The sequence below is a fragment of the Balaenoptera borealis genome, assembly GCF_965194805.1.
Source record: "Balaenoptera borealis genome assembly, chromosome: 19".
Taxonomy (NCBI): domain Eukaryota; kingdom Metazoa; phylum Chordata; class Mammalia; order Artiodactyla; family Balaenopteridae; genus Balaenoptera; species Balaenoptera borealis.
In genome coordinates, this window is record NC_138878.1 from 4064649 (window position 1) to 4085252 (window position 20604).

The 20604-nt window shown below is 48.6% G+C and overlaps 1 protein-coding gene and 1 long non-coding RNA gene across 4 annotated transcripts in view; one reads left to right on the forward strand and one right to left on the reverse strand.

Moving 5' to 3' along the window:
- Window positions 1–20604, forward strand: part of ZDHHC7 (zDHHC palmitoyltransferase 7) — a 36387-nt gene that overhangs the window by 1829 nt on the left and 13954 nt on the right. For 2 of the 3 annotated variants that reach the window (XM_082366934.1, XM_082366932.1), the window contains exons 2-3: window positions 16025–16110; window positions 18976–19297. In XM_082366934.1, the coding sequence (XP_082223060.1) occupies window positions 18983–19297 (315 nt within the window). In that variant the 5' untranslated portion in view covers window positions 16025–16110; window positions 18976–18982. Of the gene's footprint in view, window positions 1–16024; window positions 16111–17430; window positions 17554–18975; window positions 19298–20604 lie in introns of all 3 variants that reach the window. The other variant, XM_082366933.1, reaches the window with a different exon arrangement.
- The window catches only part of LOC309616387, a 94243-nt gene continuing 77976 nt past the window's right edge, over window positions 4338–20604 (reverse strand). The window contains exons 7-8 of the long non-coding RNA XR_014237445.1: window positions 15613–15767; window positions 4338–12801 (exon numbers count right to left, since the gene is read on the reverse strand). This is a non-coding gene — a long non-coding RNA (uncharacterized lncRNA). The remainder of the gene's footprint in view (window positions 12802–15612; window positions 15768–20604) is intronic.

Consider the following 20604-nt stretch of genomic DNA (forward strand, 5'->3'; position numbering starts at 1 on the left):
GAAGCCCCAGAATACTTGATTAAAGAGAAAGGCTCTTGGGATATTTGAAAAACGGAATGGAACAGACATCTTAAATTGCATCTCTTGAAGATTCTGGTAAATAGAAGGGTCGAGTGACTGACATTATTTGGATTGTGTGCTTTCAGGAGTGAGGCTGGTAGGTGGGCTTTTAAGTTGTGAGGTGGAGGAGTATGAGACTATTTGATAGTAATTTCCTAAAGAATTCATAAATCAACAGTTGGAAATCTTTATGCACACATCTCACGTCAAAGCAAAGTGGGTAGAGATGTATACAGAAGTTTGTTTTTTTTTACCAATGACTCAGAGTCTGCCTCGATTACAGTGAGTGAATTGGGAATTTTCAGCCTTGCTAATCAATGCACTATGAAAGCAGAAATCCTCTTCTAGAAAGGACAAATATTAGCATGAACAGAATGACTCTCTCAGCGAGAGAGAGAAAGTACTGAAAGGAGCTTTATATAAGAACAGTCTTGAGCCAGTCAGAAGTCTGGACATGCTTTTACATTCTTACTGAAACTGTTACCTGCAAGGCGTGGACCCTTTGGTGACATAAATCACATAATCTTTGTTAATTTGAGGAAATGGAACAAGCAGTAAGTTCACTTAGGAAATGAATGCTTGGGATGAATTGAGAAGTAGTTTTCCTGATGATTCCACAATTTCCCTGCTCCAATCCATGCTGAGCAGCTCTACAAGATAGTTTTCTGAAAGCAGCTTTTTAGGGGTATGTTTCTTAAAGGTAATGTTTTAATTATAGAAGTAATACATGCTTGTTTTGTTAAAAAAAAAAAAAAGTTCGAACACTAGAGCAGAGCATAAAGTATAGACTTTATATATAACACTTTATATATAACACATAAAGTATAAACACTCACTCTTGCTCCCTTTTGTCCCCAAAGCCAGTTTCCAGGGTCAGGTTAAAAACTTGTGTGTGACCCTTCAGCTGTGGCACCTGAGAAGAGTTTGGGCCACCTGCAGAGTTGGTCAACTACAAAGTTGAGAGGGAACAGTCCACACAAGACCACCGTCACTTCTGACACCAGCTGCAAGTCTGGGGGGTCCCCAAGCCACCCTCAGGTTCAATTACTAGCTAGAAGGCCTCACAGAACTCACTGAAAGCTGCTGTGCTCAGAGTTATGGTTTATTAAACTCAGCCAAGTGAAGCGGCTCATAGGACAGAATCTGGGGCCGTACCAAACATGGAGCTTCCATTGTCCTCTCCCCAAGGAGCTGGAACGTGGTACGTAACTGGCGTTGACACGAGACACTGTGCACTGGGTATTGCCAACCAGGGATGCTCACCTGAGCCTTGGTGTTTGGAGTCTTTATTGGGCTTCTATGACATGGGCATAAATGATTGATTGATTGACCGCCCACAGGGTTGATCTCAGTTTCCAGGTCAACTAATACTGCGTGACCCAGAGCCCCACCCTAAATCATGTTGGTCTTTCTGGTGTGGCCAGTCCCCACCCTAAATCAGATTGTCAGCCAACGATAAAGCCCAGACCTTCTTTTGAGCATGGTTAAATTCTTTATTACACAGCATCCTTCCTTCATTCATGGTACCTTCTTTAAAAATACACTTTTTAAAAAAAGATGCAGACTCACAGCTATAGGAGAACAAACTAGTGGTTACCAGTGGGGAGAGGGAAGGGGAGGGTCAAGATAGGGGTGGGGGATTAAGAGGTACAAACCATCATTAATAAATATGCTACAAGGATATACTGTAAAACTCATGGAATATAGCCAATTTTTTTTTAAAATATTTATTTGCTTGGTTGCGCTGGGTCTCAGTTGCAGCAGGCGGGTTCCTTAGTTGCAGCTCGTTGGCTCTTTAGTTGCAGCATGTGGGCTCCTTAGTTGTGGCAGGCAGGCTCCTTAGTTGTGGCTGCAGGGCTCCTTAGTTGCAGCATAAATGGAATATAACCTTTAAAAATTGTGAATGTCGTACACCTGAAACTTATATATTGTAAATCAATTATACCTCACTTAAAATTATATATAGGTGTGTATATATATTATATATATATACACACTTTTTTTGCTTTACCATTGACAAAGGACTCTCCCTTATAGATCATGGAGCAGAGGCTGCTGGGAGAGTTCTCTCAACTTTGACTCCATTCCAGCTGAGATATCTCTGAATGCCCATCAGTCTTTTTCTTCCCCTTGCCTCTGAGGAGGAGAAAACGCCTCCTTTCCAGTTTAACATGTGTCCGTACTTTGGTCTGCCTGTTAGGGGACGGCATTTAGTCACTTACTCTCACTTGCCTCTGATTTCTTTTCTCTTTCACTCACTTCTTTGCCTCTATCTACAGATGTATTCTTGTCTTGCTTACTACTTCATTCTATTCTTGAAAAACCTCTAGTAGAATTTTAATAATTGTCTAATAAATCCAGACTCTTCATGGGGCCAAGATAATGCCTTACATTGGTACAGCACCTCATAGTTTTGAAAACACTTATCCTGCAGTGGTTTGTACATAGTGGGTGCGTGGTAAATAGGCAGAGAGTGAGAGTCTTCTAATTGGAGGAATCAGCGAGAGCAGAAGCTCAGAGGTGTGAACAGGCCCGGCACGGGAACCAGGATGAACGCTGCGTGGAAGAGCCTGGAAGGGCAGGGGGGCCAGATTCAGTGGCGCCTTGAATGCCGTGGTCCCAAGGTTTGGCGCCTCTGTTGGTTAGGGTTCTACAGAGGTACAGCCAGAGGTGAGGGTGCCTAAGCTTGGGTTGTGGGAAAGGTGGGAAGGGAAGGGTCACAGCTGTAAGCAGGAAGCAGCGGCAGCACGTAGGAATGAGGGAAGAGGAGGCCTTGTGTCCAGGGGTTAAAAGGTGCTCAGTAAATACTGGCTGTGTGAGGAGTGTTATCAGTAAATGGAAGGAGAGGCCGGCTCTGTGTTAAACTGGTGGTTTGGGTCATTCTGGGACAGGGTGCAGTGCGTTTGCAGACCCAGTAATAAGCAGGGGCAGGCAGGGTAGAGAAGCGTGCAGTTTCTCTTGAGACAGGCTCTTACAGTATTTCTGGTCGGAGCGTTCTGAATTCTTAGCGGTCCGTAGTTCCCAGATTCAGTGTCCTCGTTATGGAACGCGTTCTCTGAAACCAGGTGCTCAGGGAGGTGGCATGTTGTCATGGAAGAGCGTGGGCTTTGGAGTCGGAACAGCCCCGACTCCATGCTTTGCTGGCCGTGAGCTTGGGCAGGGTACTGCCGCTCGAAGGCGCAATTTCCTCATCCCTCAGTGAGCACCTCGTTTTTAGGGTAGTGGCAGAGTTCACCGTCATGATGTGTACAAAGGTCCTGACACATGGCAGATGTTCAGTAACTGGCCTGTCCTTTCACATTCCAGTATCTTACATTGTTGTTAACTTGCATCTGAGAGCTAGGTTCACTGTGAGCGGGTCAGATGTGCCTCGTGTTGCAGGTTTGGGCAAGTCTGATGTTATAAAAGTTCATTTCCTATTAAACAAAGAAACCCCATTTAGGAAGATAAGGAAAGAGGCGGGGATTCACCAGCTTGGTTCAGGCTCAGGTCTTCCCTGGGACGGGACACTTGAAGGGTTTGGGGACTCTGGGGTTCTTTTTGTCTCTGGCCTTGGAATTCTTGAGGGTTTAGTTACCATGTTGGGATTTTTAAAAATAGCTCCTCCATTTGACTTTCAGGCTGTGGCTCTGGTATGGGGATAAATGTGGAAGCTTTGGCATTTGTGTACATTTGTGCCTTTGAGGCTGCCTCGTGCAGCCTGTGTGCTCCAAGTGACACACCCAGAAAAAGCCCTGCCAGCGTGGGTCTCTCTCCTTCCTCCCATTCTCCCTCTCCCCCCTTAACCCGTCCACATTTCTCCCCCTCAGCTCCCCGGACTGTCTGACCCCATCCCATCCCACCCCACCCCAGGCCTCCCACTTTGACCCTCTTTCTTACTCCTTTCGGGTTCCTGTGGGGTTTGTTTTTGCTTTTCCTTCGCTCACTCAACAAGTGTTTGTGGAGTTCGGGGTGTGCTGGGGATATTACGAGAACATTCTGTTGCGGTGATGACAGAGGAACAGAGACAGCCCGGGTGGGAGGGGAGGTAAGAGGTGAGGTCCACAGGCCCCGGGCCGGGTAGGGCTGTGTAGCCTTTGGGTTTTATTCTAACCACAGAGGCAGCAATTGGCTGGTTTTAATAGGTAAGGGAGTGGCAGGATCCGACTTATATCTGTAAAAACTGGCCCTGGGTGCGATGGTCCAGCCACCGCAGAGGGTCTTCCAGGTCCCGACGGAGAGGGGCAAGGGACTGAATAGCACCGCGAGTATGGGGTCAGAAGGACCAAGACGACTGATGGTTGCAAGGCACTTTATTTAGAATCTACTGAATCTAATGTAGACAGAAGAGGAGCTCATTATTAGACAATGAACTTAGAGAATTGCTTATCATCTCAGTTCAGTCACCGCCACAGACGTCAACAAGTTTACAACAACTATCCTTGAACATTATCTTCCCTTAACCAGGCTCACACACAGCCCCCAGCCATAGGGAACAACCAGGACTCTCATTTCCCTGAGGTCTCCTGGCTTGAGATAGCTTTGCTAATCTCTTTTACATTCCTCAGGCCTGGGAAAAAGAGTGCATTCCCAGTCAAGGGTAAGGGCTTTGTGAGAGACATACTGTCTCCTCCAGGAGTTACCTCCGGCTAAGACTGCATGCGTCCCACAGCTCCCCCTTTTTTCTTTTGTAAAGCATGTTGTTGTAAACGCAAACCATGGAGCTCAGTACTGAGACGAACATATCTTTGCAGAACAAATTTTACAAAGCATGGGATAATTGCCAACATAAGAAAACACATAGATAACGTCCAGAATCAGAAGGTTGTAAATTCTTAATAATTATAGAATGATTGAAAGGATCTGTAGGGTTAACTCGGGTAAAACGTTCCTGAATGTTAATTAATTGATGATCTTTATACCAATGCACAAATGTAGATAAATCTTCTTGTTTTACTATCTGCCTACAATATAAAGTAAGAGAAGAACCAGTAAAGTGATATATACCTCTATTATTAGTTGCATATTGTGATTCTACCTTTCCACTGTATAGCACAGTATGTTCAAAAGCTATAGCTTTAATACAGCCTGATTCCAAATTTGGCGGACTTAAACATACAGGAAAATAATTAAACCAACTGGAATAATTCACAGACATATTTGCCATCTTAATATTTCCAATAAAATCTCCAAAAACAGTATCATTATAAAATACAGGGAATTCAGCATCAATCCAGGAAACAGGTGTAGCAAAGGGGGGTCAGGAACATAAGCCCAGTATAAATCATCAGCTTGAACAGAAGAGGTAGAAAGAACAGCCAACATAGCCAAAAACATTGTCATAGGGGTAAAAGGAGTCCTTTGAGCAGTCACTAATTCCTGAGCTTGAGCCACCAATTTCTTCAATTGACCCCAAGTCGGAGGATCACTTTGTCGAGTCCTTCGTGCTGGACGCCTCCTTTTCTGACCTCTTCTCTTAGAATCCCTCCCTGGAGCAGTCTTCGCATTCAGCGAGAAGCGCCGCATCCTCCGAATCAGCTGCGGGGTCTTTCTTGTCATCTGTCTGTTTAACAAGATGTTCAGGAAGCCACCGAGGGGAGTCAGCACTTCTAGGAAAAACACAAACATGACCTCGACCCCAGATTAAAACTGGATCAGGTCCATTCCATATATTTGTCAGAGGGTCCTCCCACAGCACCTGTGCCGAAGCTCCTTGAGCTGCGGAAGTGGCTGTCAGACATTCAAAAGCTGTGTTACCTGCTCGATCAACTGTCAAGAAATTTAAAGTAAACAAGGCATGATTCAATAAGGCATGGGGTGTCTTAGCATATTCCCCCTTTTGTATTTTTAGAAGTGTAAGTTTTAAGGTAAGATGGGCACGTTCGACAATACCTTGTCCTTGAGGATTATAAGGAATACCAGTAAGGTGAGTGATGTGAAAAGTAGCACAGAAAGAAGCAAAAGAGGTACCAGTGTATCCAGGGGCATTATCTGTTTTAAGTATTTGGGGAATTCCCATGAAGGCGAAACAATGAAATAAGTGGGTAATAACGTGCTTTGTGGCTTCTCCAGTCTGGGCAGTAGCACAAAGGAAGCCAGAATAAGTGTCAATAGTTACATGAACGAACTGAAGCTTTCCAAAGGAAGAAACATGAGTAACATCCATCTGCCATATATGAGCAGGGCGAAGACCGCGAGGATTGGCTCCGAAATGAGGAACTGGGAGATGTGGCGCACTTTGGGAACATCGTTTAACAATCTGTCTAGCGGCCCCTCGAGAAATAGCAAATTGTTTTTGTAACGTGGCTGAAGATTGATGGTGTAAAGAATGAGAATTTTGAGCGTGTCGCACAGCAGCAGGCTGGGTCACGACACCTGCTACAGATTTAGTGAGAGAATCAGCCCAAGTGCTACCGAAGGTCAATGGTCCAGGCAGGGAAGACTGCGCTCTGGTACGAAGCACTGCTAGAAGGTAGGGTCAGAACGGTTTTGGTGGGTGGAGGGGTTTCTGCTTTGACCCTACCGTGGAGTTGCTGAGTAACGGATTGGAGACAACCAGAAATGCATTATTCGTTTGGCAGTTTCCCACGTGCATCTTTTCTAACTACGTGGAACTGAGATCCTGTGAGATTATTTAGAGAGCATGTAGCTAAAGAGGACAACCCAGGACCCAGCCCAGGCACCACCACATTTCGATGTCTGTGGAGGAGAAGGACCTGGCAGGAGGCTGAAGAGTGGCTGGCGGGATGGGAAAAGCCCAGTGTCATCCCCTCCCCACCCCCGTGAGATTGGCTTTCCTCTCCCAGAGCCTTGGCTCCTTGTGTGTTTTTCAGTTTGCCCTGTTTTGTTTTAGTATGAAAGACCTTTCTGGAAAGGTTACATAAGTTTACTGTTCACAGTATGGACAGTGTGCCAGCATACTATTGAGACTTGGCTTTTGTTCACTTAATATGCCATTGGTTTTTTCCCTTAAAGGTTAATATTCTGTTCTGCAGATTCAGTAATTTGAGAAGAAAATACTGGTTCATATGGCATACATTACTGGTCTGGTTTGAAAGCACAAACTAAATCTTTGATGATTGCAAATTGATGGAAAGAACGTACAAGAACATAATTGCAGTGGCAGTGAATGCACTGGGGCCAAGGCCCTGGGCTAGGCTGTCTGAGCGCCCCATTCTTTTACCAAGTTCAGGGAGGCGTCTCCCTCTCTGTGAGTCTCCCCGACCTAACTCAGGCCCCGTCCTAGCGCACGGATCACCCCGGGTGCGGACGTGCGTGGGACGGAAGTGCTGTCCTTCTCCCTTCTGCTCTATGGAGCGGCCCGTTTGCGGGGCCACTTGTGAGATCTCACTGTTATCCTGGATGACACCTCCTCTGAGTTCTTAAAATTCCCCCTTGCAGCCTTAGTTTTTGGTCATAATTATTTATCTTACACCATACTAAGTTGAGAAAATATCAAGAAATTGAAAGAATGAAATTTAGACTAAATGATGGAAAACGTACAAGGGAGAATCATTGAAGAGGATAAATCACACACACACACACGTACACACACACACACACACACACACACACCACCCCCCCCCGCCGACCAGCCTCAGGCCGACCTGGCCCCCGTGTACATCCTCCAGGCCTGCTTCTCAGTCTCATCAGGACCTCCAGTTCCTTGCAGTTTTCTGTCACCTGGCTTCTCAGGCCGCTCCCCTTCGTCCTGCCCTCCATGGCGAATCCCCAACCCCTGTAGGGTTTTGGGTGTTAGGCTGGGCTTGTGGATGAAAGGCTTGGCTGTTGTGGTGTTTACTGGGAACCGGGGTTTGCAGTGCTGTCGGGCCCACAGTGCTGAGTTTCAGCTCTCTCTTGCCACCTCCCCAACCCCCCTTCCTTTTTCCAGTCTCGGTCGCCGTCCTCAGCTTTTCCCAACCTCCAGCACCCACAGCCCACCTCCTGCCTGCTCAGAACAGCGTGTGGGGTGGGACCTGCTTTAGCTGCGCTTTGCCCATCTTCTCTGTACCCTCTCCCCCACCCTCCCCCGCCTAGGGAAGAAGGGTCCCTCTGCTCTGTCAGCCGTCAGCCCCTGCGTCTGCAAACTGGGACCCTTGTTCTCTAAAAACAGAAAAAGTGAGCCTATGTTGCTTTTGTAGTTGCAGGAAAAGCTCAAATAAGCATAAAATGAGAAAGAAAAAAGCAACCATGCCAGGACCTCTTGGTTTATAGTTTCTTAATCTGATTGTTTAGTTGGCTTAACTAGGCATACAGTCTTCAGTCTCTTTTCGTTACATCACTTTGGGGCTGTCCTAGGCTTTTTAAAAGTGTGGCCTGTTCAAACCGAGAAGCAGCATGGTGGGACTTGTGTGGAGGTCCCAGACTAACTGGGGGTCCGGGGTGGCTCATCTGTAGAATAGGGAGACCAAATCCTTCTTTAGGTTCACCATAGCTTTTCTTTTTTTTTAAAAATTTATTTGTTTTCTTTCATTTATTTTTATTTTTGGCTACGTTGGGTCTTCATTGCTTTCATTGCGCACGGGCTTAGTCGCTCCGCAGCATGTGGGATCTTCCCAGACCAGGGCTCGAACCCATGTTCCCTGCATTGGCAGGCAAATGCTCAACCACTGCGCCACCAGGGAAGCCCCTATGATTTCTTTCCTTCTACTAACTTTGGGTTTTGTTTGTTCTTTCTTCTCTAGTTGCTTTAGGTGTAAGTTTAAGTTGTTTGAGATTTTTCTTGTTTCCTGAGGTAAAACTGTATTGCTATAACCTTCCCTCTTAGAACTGCTTTTGCTGTGTCCCACAGGTCCTGGATCGTCTTGTTTTTGTTGTCATTCATCTCTAGGTATTTTCTGAATTCCTCTTTGATATCGTCAGTGATCCATTGGTTGTTTAGTAACATATTGTTTAGCCTTCGTGTGTTTGTGTTTTTTACAGGTTTTTTTTCCCGAACTGATTTCTTTCTTTCTTTCTTTCTTTCTTTTTTTAAAATATTTATTGGGACTTCCCTGGTGGCACAGGGGTTAAGAATCCGCCTGCCAATGCAGGGGACACAGGTTCAAGCCCTGGTCCGGGAAGATCCCACATGCCGTGGAGCAGCTAAGCCCGTGCGCCACAACTACTGAGCCTGCGCTCTGGAGCCCACGAGCCACAACTACTGGGCCCATGTGCCGCAACTACTGAAGCCCGCGCACCTAGAGCCCGTGCTCCACAACAAAGAGAAGCCACCACAGTGAGAAGCCCGTGCACTGCAATGAAGAGTAGCCCCCGCTCACCGCAACTAGAGAAAGCCCAAGCGCAGCAACGAAGACACGACACAGCCAAAAATAAACAAATAAATATTTATTTGTTTATTTATTTATAAATATTTGTTTATTTATTAGGTTGCATCGGGTCCTTAGTTGTGGCATGCGGACTCTTAGTTGCAGCATGCATGTGGGACCTAGTTCCCGGACTAGGGATCGAACCTGGGTCCCCTGCATTGGGAGCGCAGAGTCTTAACCACTGTGCCACCAGGGAAGCCCCCCGAATTGATTTCTAATCTCATAGCACTGTGGTCGGAAAGATGCTTGATATGATTTCAGTTTTCTTAAATTTACTGAGGCTTGATTTGTGGCCCAAGGTATGATCTGTCCTGGAGAATGTTTCATGTGCACTTGAGAAGAAAGTGTATTTTGCTTCTTTTGTATGGAATGTTCTATAAATATCAATTAAGTCCATCTGGTTTCATGGTCATTTAAGGCCTGTGTTTTCTTATTGATTTTCTATCTGAATGATCTGTCCATTGATGTAAGTGGGGTGTTAAATTTCCCCACTATTATTGTGTTACTGTCGATTTCTCCTTTTATGGCTGTTAGCATTTGCCTTACTTATATATCGAGATGCTCCTATGTTGGGTGCATATATATTTACGATTGTTATATCTTCTTGGATTGATCCCTTGATCATTATGTAGTGTCCTTCTTTGTCTCTTGTAACAGTCTTTATTTTAAAGTCTATTTTATCTGCTAAGAGTATTGCTACTCTAGCTTTCTTTTGATTTCCATTTGCATGGAATACCTTTTTCCATCCCCTCACTTTCAGTCTGCACATGCCTCTGGGTCTGAAGTGGGTCTTTTGTAGACAGCATATATACGGGTCTTGTTTTTGTATCCATTACGAATCCCATTAAATTTTAGGTAATTATATGTATGTTCTTATTGCCATTTTGTTAATTGTCTTGGCAGGAAAGCACCTAGCCTACCGTCTCATTGTGACTTCTTTTTTGTCTTTGAATGTAAAGTATCTTTTTTGGTAGGTTTCAGTCTTTTTTGTCGATGGTTGTTCAGCAGTTCGTTGTGATGTTGGTGTTTTTGTGAGAGGAGGTGAACTCGATCCTTCTACTCCGCCATCTTTTCCAGAATGGAGGGGCTGCTTTTAGTTTGGACGCTTGCTGTCTGTTTCCTCAGCACGTGCTGGCTTTTATTCCCTTGATATGGGATGTGCAGGTGCAGCCGCCCTTGTGCGCTCCCGGGATGGCGGGGGCAGCACTTGGCGGCTGCTCACAGGTCTCATAGCGGTGGCCTGTGCCTGCCTCTGGAGCCCGCGATGGCGGCAGCGACTCGTGCCCGCCCGCAGAGCTCCTGCAGGCAGTGTCCTGTTGCCTGGGGGCGCATGTAGGGAAAGAAGCTCTTATGGTGGTCCCTCCCCTCTCCTCGTGCACCCCTCAGTACGGCGCCTTGGCTCTCTGACAGGCCCGGGCTTCTTGCGAGCACACGCTCGGTTGCCACAGTCCAGCCTCTGCAGGCCGTCTCCGCGCAGCCCGCCCCGGTCCTCTCCCTGGGTCTGACCTCCGAAGCCTGAGCTTCAGCACTGGCAGATGAGCGTCTGAGGCCGGGGAGCGCCGGGTGGCGGCGCCGCCGGCCTCCTGTGCAGGCGGCTCTCTGTGCTGCCTTCCGCACACCGGCTGCTGTGCTCTCCTGCTGGGCTCCGACGCGCCCCGTCCGTCCAGGCTGATCTCCTCGCCGGCGAGGGGGCTTCTCAGGATGCGGGAACCTGTCCTCCTCCACAGCTCCCTGCCTGGGGCGCAGGCCCCGTCTACGTTCCTTTCTTTTCCTTTTTCCTTTTGTTCTACCTGGTTACGCGGAGGTTTTCTTGCCCTTTTGGAAGTCTGAGGTCTTCTGCCTGCGTTCAGTAGCTGTTCTGTGTGAGTCGTTCCACTTGTAGAGGTATTTTCAGTGTTCTTGTGGGAGAAGGTGAGCTCCTCGTCCTACTCCTCCGCCATCTTGGTCCCGTCCTCTTATTTTATTTATTATTATTATTTTTTACTAATAAAGATATTTATTGGAACAGTATAAAAGGTTTTATATAAAATGAAAACAAGGCATCACATCAATTAAATACTTGGACAAAGCAATCATTTGTTACACAAATTAAAATTCGTTGCAGAAGCCACGTTAATTCTATTTATTGGGAGCCAGTGAGGATGAAGTCAGCTTACACAATAAATAGAATTTTGTCTTGTTGAAAGGTTCATCATAGCTTTATTTTTTTTTTAATTAATTAATTTATTTTTGGCTGCATTGGGTCATCGTTGCTGCGCACGCGCTTTCTCTAGTGGCAGAGAGCGGGGGCTACTCTTTGTTGCGGTGCGCAGGCTTCTCATTGCGGTGGCTTCTCTTGTTGCTGAACACGGGCTCTAGGCGCGCAGGCTTTAGTAGTTGTGGTGCACGGGCTCAGGAGCTGTGCTCGCGGGCTCTAGAGCGCAGGCTCAGCAGTTGTGGCGAAAGGGCTTAGGTGCTCCGCGGCATGTGGGATCTTCCCGGACCAGAGCTCGAACTTGTGTCTCCTGCATTGGCAGGCGGATTCCCAACCACTGCGCCACCAGGAAAGCCCCATCGTAGCTTTAAATGAGATAATACGTAAGAGGGGAAATTGAAAAAAATGTTTTTTCCTTCCAGCTACATATGTCCTTCACTTAACCACATTTAAACAAATTTGCTTCTTTAATTTTCTCACCACGCAGTCTGCAAGCTCTTGGCTCTTTACCGAAACTGCTGGGAAAAGGTCCCGGCCCCGTGTGTGTGTTGACTGCTGCAGCCAGCCTTCCTGCCTAGGTGTCCTTCCTAACCCCGGCTCGTCCCCTTCAGGCCCCTGCTCCCCTCCTGGCCCCGCCTCTGTCAGCTCTGCTCTGGGGCATGGCAGCTGCCTCCCGGTTGCCCGTCTTCCTCCTTCCATCCTAATCTTAGTTTGTCACCAGTTATCTTGCTAAAACATTTGTCTGTTGACCGAAGTTCCAGTCTCCCTTTGCAGCAGAATGACGTACGGAATTTCAGGCTGCCTAGCTCGGCCTTCGGAGTGCTTTGTGCGGGGCCCCGGCCTCCCCTTCCCTGCCTTCCCGCCCTCCCTCGCACTGAGCCCGGGGCCCTGCAGCCCGCGGGTTGCCCTTCCCGCCTCTGTGCCTCTCGCACTGTCCTCTCCTGTGCGGATCTTGCCTGTCCTGTGGGCCCACTCCTGCTGTCGTCCTACCCGACACTTTTCTGGTTCCTCTGGACGGGATAAGCGATTGTCATCTCTCCCTCATCGCCCTCTGCGTGCCACTGGGGATAACACCGCGCACATCGCTTACCAGGCCGGTCCCCGCCTCTCTCCCGCGAGCCCTCGTGGGCTGAGGGCCTGTCCGAGGTCGCGCGTCCTCGGCCTGGCCTCGCGTGGAGGCTGCAGCTTGGAGGCCCCGCCCCCACGTTTGAATTCAGCACATCTCGCGGCCTGTGTTTGCCTCACATGCTGCTTCTGTGCCTGAAGCAGAGATGTGCTTATTCCTGTTTCTTATAGGTCAGCAGTGGGCGTATGAATAGTAAAACAGTGATGAGTTTAAGCAGTGTTTTAACGTACACGTGAATACCAGACTCTAGGGTAGACGTTTCCTTTTATTGCAACAGTGAAAATCATTGGAACTTCATTCTTTTTTGTAGCAACTGATCACCAAAGTATATTGATGTCTTTTGTTTACCTGTTTTGTTTATGAGAAATGCATTTTCTGTTTATAAACATGGGGAAAAAAGTGAGGGGAGGAGTTTAAGACACTTGCCCGAAGATACTGTTAAAAGTAAACTGAGACAGGGTCTGGCTCGGAAGGCAGTGTCTGTAGGGAGAGAACGGTTTCAGCAGCACTTAGAACTTGGCTGTTACTACACCCTTTTACACCTGCACGTGTACCTGTGCTGGTTATTTTTTCTCCTGTTCGTGTTTTAATTGAGGCATAGTTAATGTACAATGAAATGCACAATTTTAAGTGTGTAATTTTAACAGCTCATTGAATTTGGTTTGACAGTGCGTGTGCCCGCGTAGCCTGCTGCCCTTTCCGTCAACTCAGAAACTTACCTTGGGGCTCTCCGTCATTCCCTCTTGTGCTCCAACCCCGTTCTGATTTCTTTCAAAATAAACTAGCTTCGCCTGGTTTAGAGTGCCATGGAGAGGGACTCCTCCTGTACATATTCTTTGTCTGGTTTTTTCACTTAGCGTGATTTTTTGAGGTTTATCCACATCGTTGCATGTATCCGTAATCCCGCCACCCCGTTTTAGTATGCCCTTGTACGAATATACCATGGTTTGTTTATTCATCTCCTGGTGAGGGATGTTTGGGTTGTTCTGGTTTGGTGACTGTTATGAATGAAGCAGCTGTGAACAGTTCTGTACATGTTTTGTGTTCATATTCACCTTGAGGAAAATACCTAGAAGTGGAATTGCCGAGCCACAGGGCGGGTGTTGGTTTAACTCTGAGAAAGTGCCAGACCGCTTTCCGAAGTGGTTGCCATGTTGGTTATTTTTTAAAATTTATAAAAGTAACTGGGGATTTGGTCTCATTGTAGAGATTGTGCTGTAGACCTGAGGACTGCAATGGGCAGTCCTGTGTTTTGCAAAGCCGGTTTTCTTTTAAAACAGTGCTAACATAAGCTCATTTGAAGATATTCAAAATGAATGTGAATGAAAAGTTGAAAGTATTACGAGGCGTAATTAGGCATTACTGGTTCAGCATGTTATTTGGCATTTAAAGTTGTTGGTTACTGCATAGATATTTGAAAAAAGTTACCATATATATAAATGCCATATTTTAAAAGTCACCTCCGTTAGTTTAAGCAGCCTGTGGTTCATGGCCACATTTGTTACTGAAAAGTTCAGAGGGGACTCAGAGCCACTGATAGGCTAGGGAACGTTTGGTGTGCAGGGTGGCGGTGACGGGTGCGGGGAGGTTGTCCAGGTCCTTGTGGAGGGAGGACGGGTCCTGAGGAGACTTGCAGGGTCGGGTGGGCAGGGGAGCCTGACAGCAGAGCTGGGCCCGGCGGTGGGGGCACTCCCGGTCAGGAGGCAGCGAGCAGCCCCCAGTTACTGGGAGGGGCACCAGAGCGTGTTCCGTGGAGGAGACCAGGGGCGCTTACCCTGCCCACCCCTCGACCCCCCCCCCCCCCAGTCCCCTCACCCTCTTCCACGCCAGCCCCCTGGTGTCCTAGTCAGGGGTCTTGGTTTCAGAAAACAGACACCAACTGAGGGTTTGCGGGGAGAAACATGTTACGTTGGAAGGGTATCAGATGCACACAGAGCGTGCAGGCTGCGAGGCACATGGGGCCGCCAGCCTGGGTGGCGGTGGAGTGGCGCGGAGGAAGGACGTCTCGTTCGGGGGTGCCTCGGCCAGGCCTCTTGTTCGGAAGATGGACCTCCTGGGTTGGTCCTCTGATTTCATTTTATTTTGTCTCCTAAGGTCTTTGTCTTTTTGTTTGTTTTTTAGTTGATATACAATGTTGTGTTAGTTTTAGGTGTACAGCAGACTGATTCCGTTTTATATATGTGTATATCTATTCTTTTCCAGATTCTTTCCCAGTATAGGTTATTACAAGGTATCGAATATAGTTCCCTATGCTGTACAGGAGGTCCTTGTTGGTTATCTGTTTTCTGTATAGTAGTGTGTATATGTTAATCCCAAACTCCAAGTTTATCCTTCCCCCATTCCCCCCCTTTGTTGTTTAGTTCTCCTTTCTGGGAAATTTCCCCATTCTCTCTTCCAATCCTGTTTTGTAAGATTAAAAAATTCTACCATCATATTTTTATTTTTCAATAACTAGGAAGTTCTCAGAATGTTCCTCTTTGTCTCACAGATGCAGTCTCTTATTTCTTCTTAAGTTTTCTTCTCTGTGCATTATGCCTGCTTTGAATTCCTGTTTCTCTCTTTTCTTTCTGGGGCTCTTTCATGAGACCTGTTTGAGCTTTCTCCAGAACATCCGTTGGCTCTTGGTTCATATTTAAGAATGAGATGTACCAGGAGCGTCTGTGTCCATGGTCCTTTGTCCTCTGGCGGCCCTGGTCTTAGGGAAACCTGGCAGCAATCTGACCTCTTTGGGAGGGGGACACCCTGCATCTTGGTGTCTTCGGCCTTTTTTCTTGGGCCAGATGAGTGCTTCTAAGGAGGCTGTGTCTGCTTGCCCACCTGCCAGTGAGCCCAGTGGGAGACGCTGCCAGACTGGGAGGCTCCTCCCTCATTCCGCCCGCTCCTTCGTGCACCTGGCCCCTCCCCCCAGGGCACCCTCCCCCAGCGGGGCCTGGGGCCCCTCTCACCTCTTTCTCGTCTTTTCTGTAATTCCTCTGCTGTGGCTGGTGAACAGTGAACAGTTGTCGCCTGTTGAAATGCAGGTTGACCAGATTTGGTCTGGATTATCCCTGGGGCTCTTTCTCAGGGATTTTGGCTTAGAGATTAGTATTTAAAACCAGGGCTAAAGTAACAAGAGGGTAGAACAGAGAGGTTTAAAATAAATTACTTAATTTTCAGGATTGTCAATCAGTTTACTAGTAACGAAAACCTAGAGGAGTCATGATTTCATAGTTAAAGATAGTTCTGAATAACGGAACTTCAGGTGTGAAGCGTCACATTGGTTACGTGTGCTCCAAAAATTAATCATACACTAAGAAATAGTGTGCACTTTGGTCATAAAATAAGTACCTTTTCTAATCAGATTTTATTATCTTTCAGATCCTGTCACATAGGACAGTATGCACCTTAAGATCCTGAAGAAAAGGCACAAAATGTTCAAGTAATGTCTAAAAATAATTTGTGAGGTAAGTGATTATTTAGGTCTCTAGACACTTTCCTCTCTAACAGCTGACACTAACTTGCACACCTTTGAAAAGGCAAATACGGGCAGTTCAGATGGTTAATGGTGACAAGTAAATCTTTTTCTTCACGTATCGTCTTTGGTTTGCTTACCACCTACGCTAAAAGGAGAGTGTGTCCCTGGAGGAAGATTCCATGAAGAGAGTCGATCAGTTAGTAGCAGGTATTACACGATGAGGGACGTTCTCAAGTGTAAGCCACTGGAAGGGTTTTGCTTGAGTGGCTGTCCCTTAAATAATGGAGGTCCGCAGTGTTGCTCTTAGTGTTCTGGGAAACGGGGCTTGATCTAACACTAGGATAAACAGCTCAGGTTCAGGAGTGTAGACAGAATCCCATTAAACTGGACATTAAAGTAGAAAAACCGTCGGTCAGTGCACAGTGCTTGCAGGTTTTTTTCAGACATGATCTCGCAGAGTATTCAGTCACCAGCGATGGGGTATCAGCGCAGAGTGAGACTGTGCCCTCGCCCTGGCTTCGCATCGCCAATTGCTGTGCCATTTGCTCTTGTGTTCCCAGCATTTTTAGATTAGTTGAGTGTAAAGGAATTGTTTCTTCATTTCCTCCCCTCCCTTCCTGTTGCATTAATGAAGTGTAAGTGCTGTGACTCAGCGGAAGGTGCCTGCGCTTGATGACAGATAACCGAATGTGTTCAGCCTACCCTCGCCGTGTTCATCGATTGCTTTCTTGCAAATGCAGTGACTTTTGGGTATCAGATTGTTTTCCCTTTGCCTCCTAGTGGCTTTTACAAATTCGGCTCTGAAGCACACAGGCATGATGCCTCACTATCCTAACGTGCTTCTGGGAATGTCCCTCCCCGCCCACTGGGGTTGGTATGTGTGCGGTCACCCTTCCTCACAAATAGAGCTGCCATCTGCAGCCCCGGGGGAGGCCTGCGGCTGCTGTCGCCAGTGTCTCAGCCAGGAAGGTTAATCGGGACTGGGTCCGGCGTCCAGAAGACTAGGGTCCTGGTTTCCAGGCAGAACTCGGGCTGCACAAGTGTGCGCTGATACAAAGCTGGCCTGCCTCCGGACACGTGGCCCCGCAGCGATTGCGCACTGCCCAGCAGGCGGGCACCCATTTCTCATGGAAAGCGTCTTACCTGAGAAGTAGCCGTAGAGCCGAGGGGTTCTGGTCAGAGGAATTATTCAGCTTAAGCCTTTGGTGAACATTTATGATTCACTAAAAAACTTCTGTGGCCGTCACTAGGCCACTCCCTGGATCTGAGATGGGGACCAATTCACGTTGTTGCGTCTGCCTGTAAACAGATGCGCACTTGCCGTGAGCCCAGGGGCGTGCGGGCACCGACGGGGAGCCCGGAGAGAAGACCCAGGCCTTTCCCACGAGGGCTGACAGCCAGCCGGGGGCTGAGACACAGACGCCCTCTCAAGGTAGGGAGTGCTGAGCGCACTGCCCATGGAGCTGCTGAGCTGGTCCTCCTTCCAGAGGGTCTCAGCCCCCCGACGGCATCAGGCTTTACAGTGGTGTAGACAGAACCGCGCTCCAGCACCCTCTCCAGACAGCCGTGTCTGATGTTCTGAGTCCCTTTTCAAAGTGCTCTTCAGAGGAAGGAGGACTGTCTCTGCAGGATGACTTGCTTGGCAGAGAGAAGCTTCGGGCGCTGTAGGGGTGGGTGGCCTCTGCGGAGGGAAGGGGCTCGGCAGGAAGGCAGCCGTCGGGTCCAGTATGTGCTGGCTGAAGAATGGCTGGTTCGGGGCTGCCCAAATTCTTATCTTCAGTTTCTTCACTTCAGTAATTATAAAGCTTTTTTTGTCTGATCTAAGAGCAGACTGTAGGGAACAATTTCATTTCTGTCTTGTACTAGTCAGTATCTTTGTATCAAGAGGGAATTCTGCAAAATATTTGCAGAAGGAACTCTCATCAGCAAATTCATTCATTCAGTAAATGTTTTCATCATTACCGTGCTCTAGTTACAGTTAAGGAACAAAGTAATGCCAAGATTCCAAAGCCGATGCTGTGAATCAGTTGTAGCAGACCCGACCCCAGGAGCATTCTTATCCCTCCCCCTCCTCCCCCACGTTGGGGAGACCATAGTCGCTTGCACTGTGCTTGTTTGAAAGAAGCCGCGCCTGAGTGGAGAAAGCCCTCGGGTCGTCTGATAAAGCGCTGTCAGTGTTTTTCCATCCCCTGCTCAAACAACAAGGCCAAATGAACTGACTGTTTCCCTTTCTTTATTTATCATGAGTTATTACTACTCATATCAAACACTGATGAGAGGTTATAGGTTTACAGAAGCAGCAAAATGTTTGCTAGGAAAAGTGTAAGTTTTCCTTTAGTTTCTGCCCCTATGTGTTCTCGGGTATCAGGTACTTTAGGAAATATGGGAGAGTTGTCGAAAGAACGGATACGTGAAGGAAACTGTTAAAAGACTGAAAGAGGAAGGGCGTTCTAGAAACAGCAGAGAGTTAAGCCTGCCTCAAAAACACGGTCGCACGTTGTCACAGTTAGAACGAGGGAGAAGTGAGAGTGAAGGGCTCAGTGAAACAGGGAAGAGTGAGGCGAGAACTGGGGGCTCTGCGGTCGTGGGCCGGCGTGGAAGCGCGCAGTGAAAGAGCCCTGGTCTGTCAGCCTCTCATCAGCCGCTGGCCTGTGTGCGCTGCGGGCCGTCGGGCCTTGGCCCCGTGGGTGGGGCCGTGGTACCCCAGGCCCTGTCTCCGCCGGGCTTGGAGCCTGGGTGCCAAGGGCGTGCGTCTGGCTCCCGCCCCGCGCCGTCCTCGCGCAGTGCGGCTGGGGCCGCCGCAGGCGGCCGTGCGCCCCCGGGAGCCTCACCAGCGTGTCCCGTGCCCCTGCAGGGAAGCCATGCCGTCACCAGGACAGCGGCTCCGCGATGTCGAACATCATCCCCTGCTGACCGGAAGTGACGGCTACGACTCTTCTTCCTCCTCTCCGTCCGAGGCCGACGTGGCAGACAGGGTCTGGTTCATCCGCGACGGCTGCGGCATGATCTGTGCTGTCGTGACGTGGCTGCTGGTCGTGTACGCGGACTTCGTGGTGACGTTCGTCATGCTGCTGCCTTCCAGAGACTTCTGGTACTCCGTGGTCAATGGAGTCGTTTTTAACTGCCTGGCGGTGCTTGCCCTGTCGTCTCACTTGAGGACCATGCTCACCGACCCCGTGAGTACCTGTCCTCTTGCTGGGGTTTTCGGCCAGGTCTGGGCTGCGGAGGCACCAGCGGCGGCGCCGGGCGGAGGGCCTCGTGCTCCCGTAGCCTTGGGGTTCACGAGTTCCTGGATGCAGGCTGGTGGCATTGCTCATGGCTTCGCTGGAGGAACCCAGCGCCCAGAGAGAGGTGATGTCACGGTATATTCATGGAAAACATTCCACTGAGCTGTTTATTCACATGAAGAAAGTGTACTGAATAATGCCTGAAATCCTTTCTAGTTTATTTTTTAATATTTATTTATTTATTTGGCTGTGCTGGGCCTTAGTTGCTGCGCATGGGATCTTCATTGCTGCTTGCGGGATCTTTTTAGTTGCGACACGCGGGATCTTTGGTTGTGGCATGTGGGATCTAGCCCCGGACCAGGGATCGAACCCAGACACCCTGCATTGGGAGCACGGAGCCTTAGCCACTGGACCGCCAGGGAAGTCCCCCTTTCTAGTTTAAATACTTCGTTTCTCTAAAGTATGGACTGAAAGCTGAGTATGTGGCATCTAGGGCTTTACTAATTTTTCCAGTTGCCTTTTGATCACACGCAAGTAATTTAACTTCTTCGGGCTAGAGGTTAGCTATTATCTTTAAGTTCGCTGTAGGAAGAGCCCCGGTGGTGTCAGCCATCTTCCTGCATGTTGAAAACGGGGCTGGGTCCATCGTTTGTAGGCGTTTTGGCGAGGAGGCCACCACGTCGGTGCCCGGGTGCCAGGCTGCGGTGTGCCCGGTGGGGCCGGGGGAGGGAGGGCTACCCGGCCGGGCCCCTCTCATCACAGTGCTTGTGTCTTCTGACCAGTGTAGGCCTCCCGCCCCCCGCGGTCCCGCTCCTGCTGCAGCCCCTCTCCCGAGGGAAGAGGCCTCAGAGCTCTCTTCAGGAAGCCCCGAGAGCCGGGGGTCGGGTAGCAGGTGTGTGCAGCGCGCTGCCTCTGCGCCCGGTGGGCGTGTTCGCTTCACTTGTTTCGCTGCCGAGAAGCTGGATGGAAGCACTGAGGGCCGGAGCGTGAGGTGGAGGAGGGTGTGAGTCCTGGATGCAAGCATTTTTTAATCACATTCCGCAAAATTCACCCTTTTGCAGTGTATAGTTCGATGATTTTCGTGTATTCACATCACCGCAGTCATTTTAGACATTTTCATCACCCAGAAAAGAAACCCTGCCCCCCCTTAGCCGTCACTGCCCCGACCCCCCAGGTCCCCCAGCGCCAGGCAACTGCTGATGTACTTTTTGTGTCTGGATTGGCCTGTTTTGGACAGATCACATAGATGGAATCAT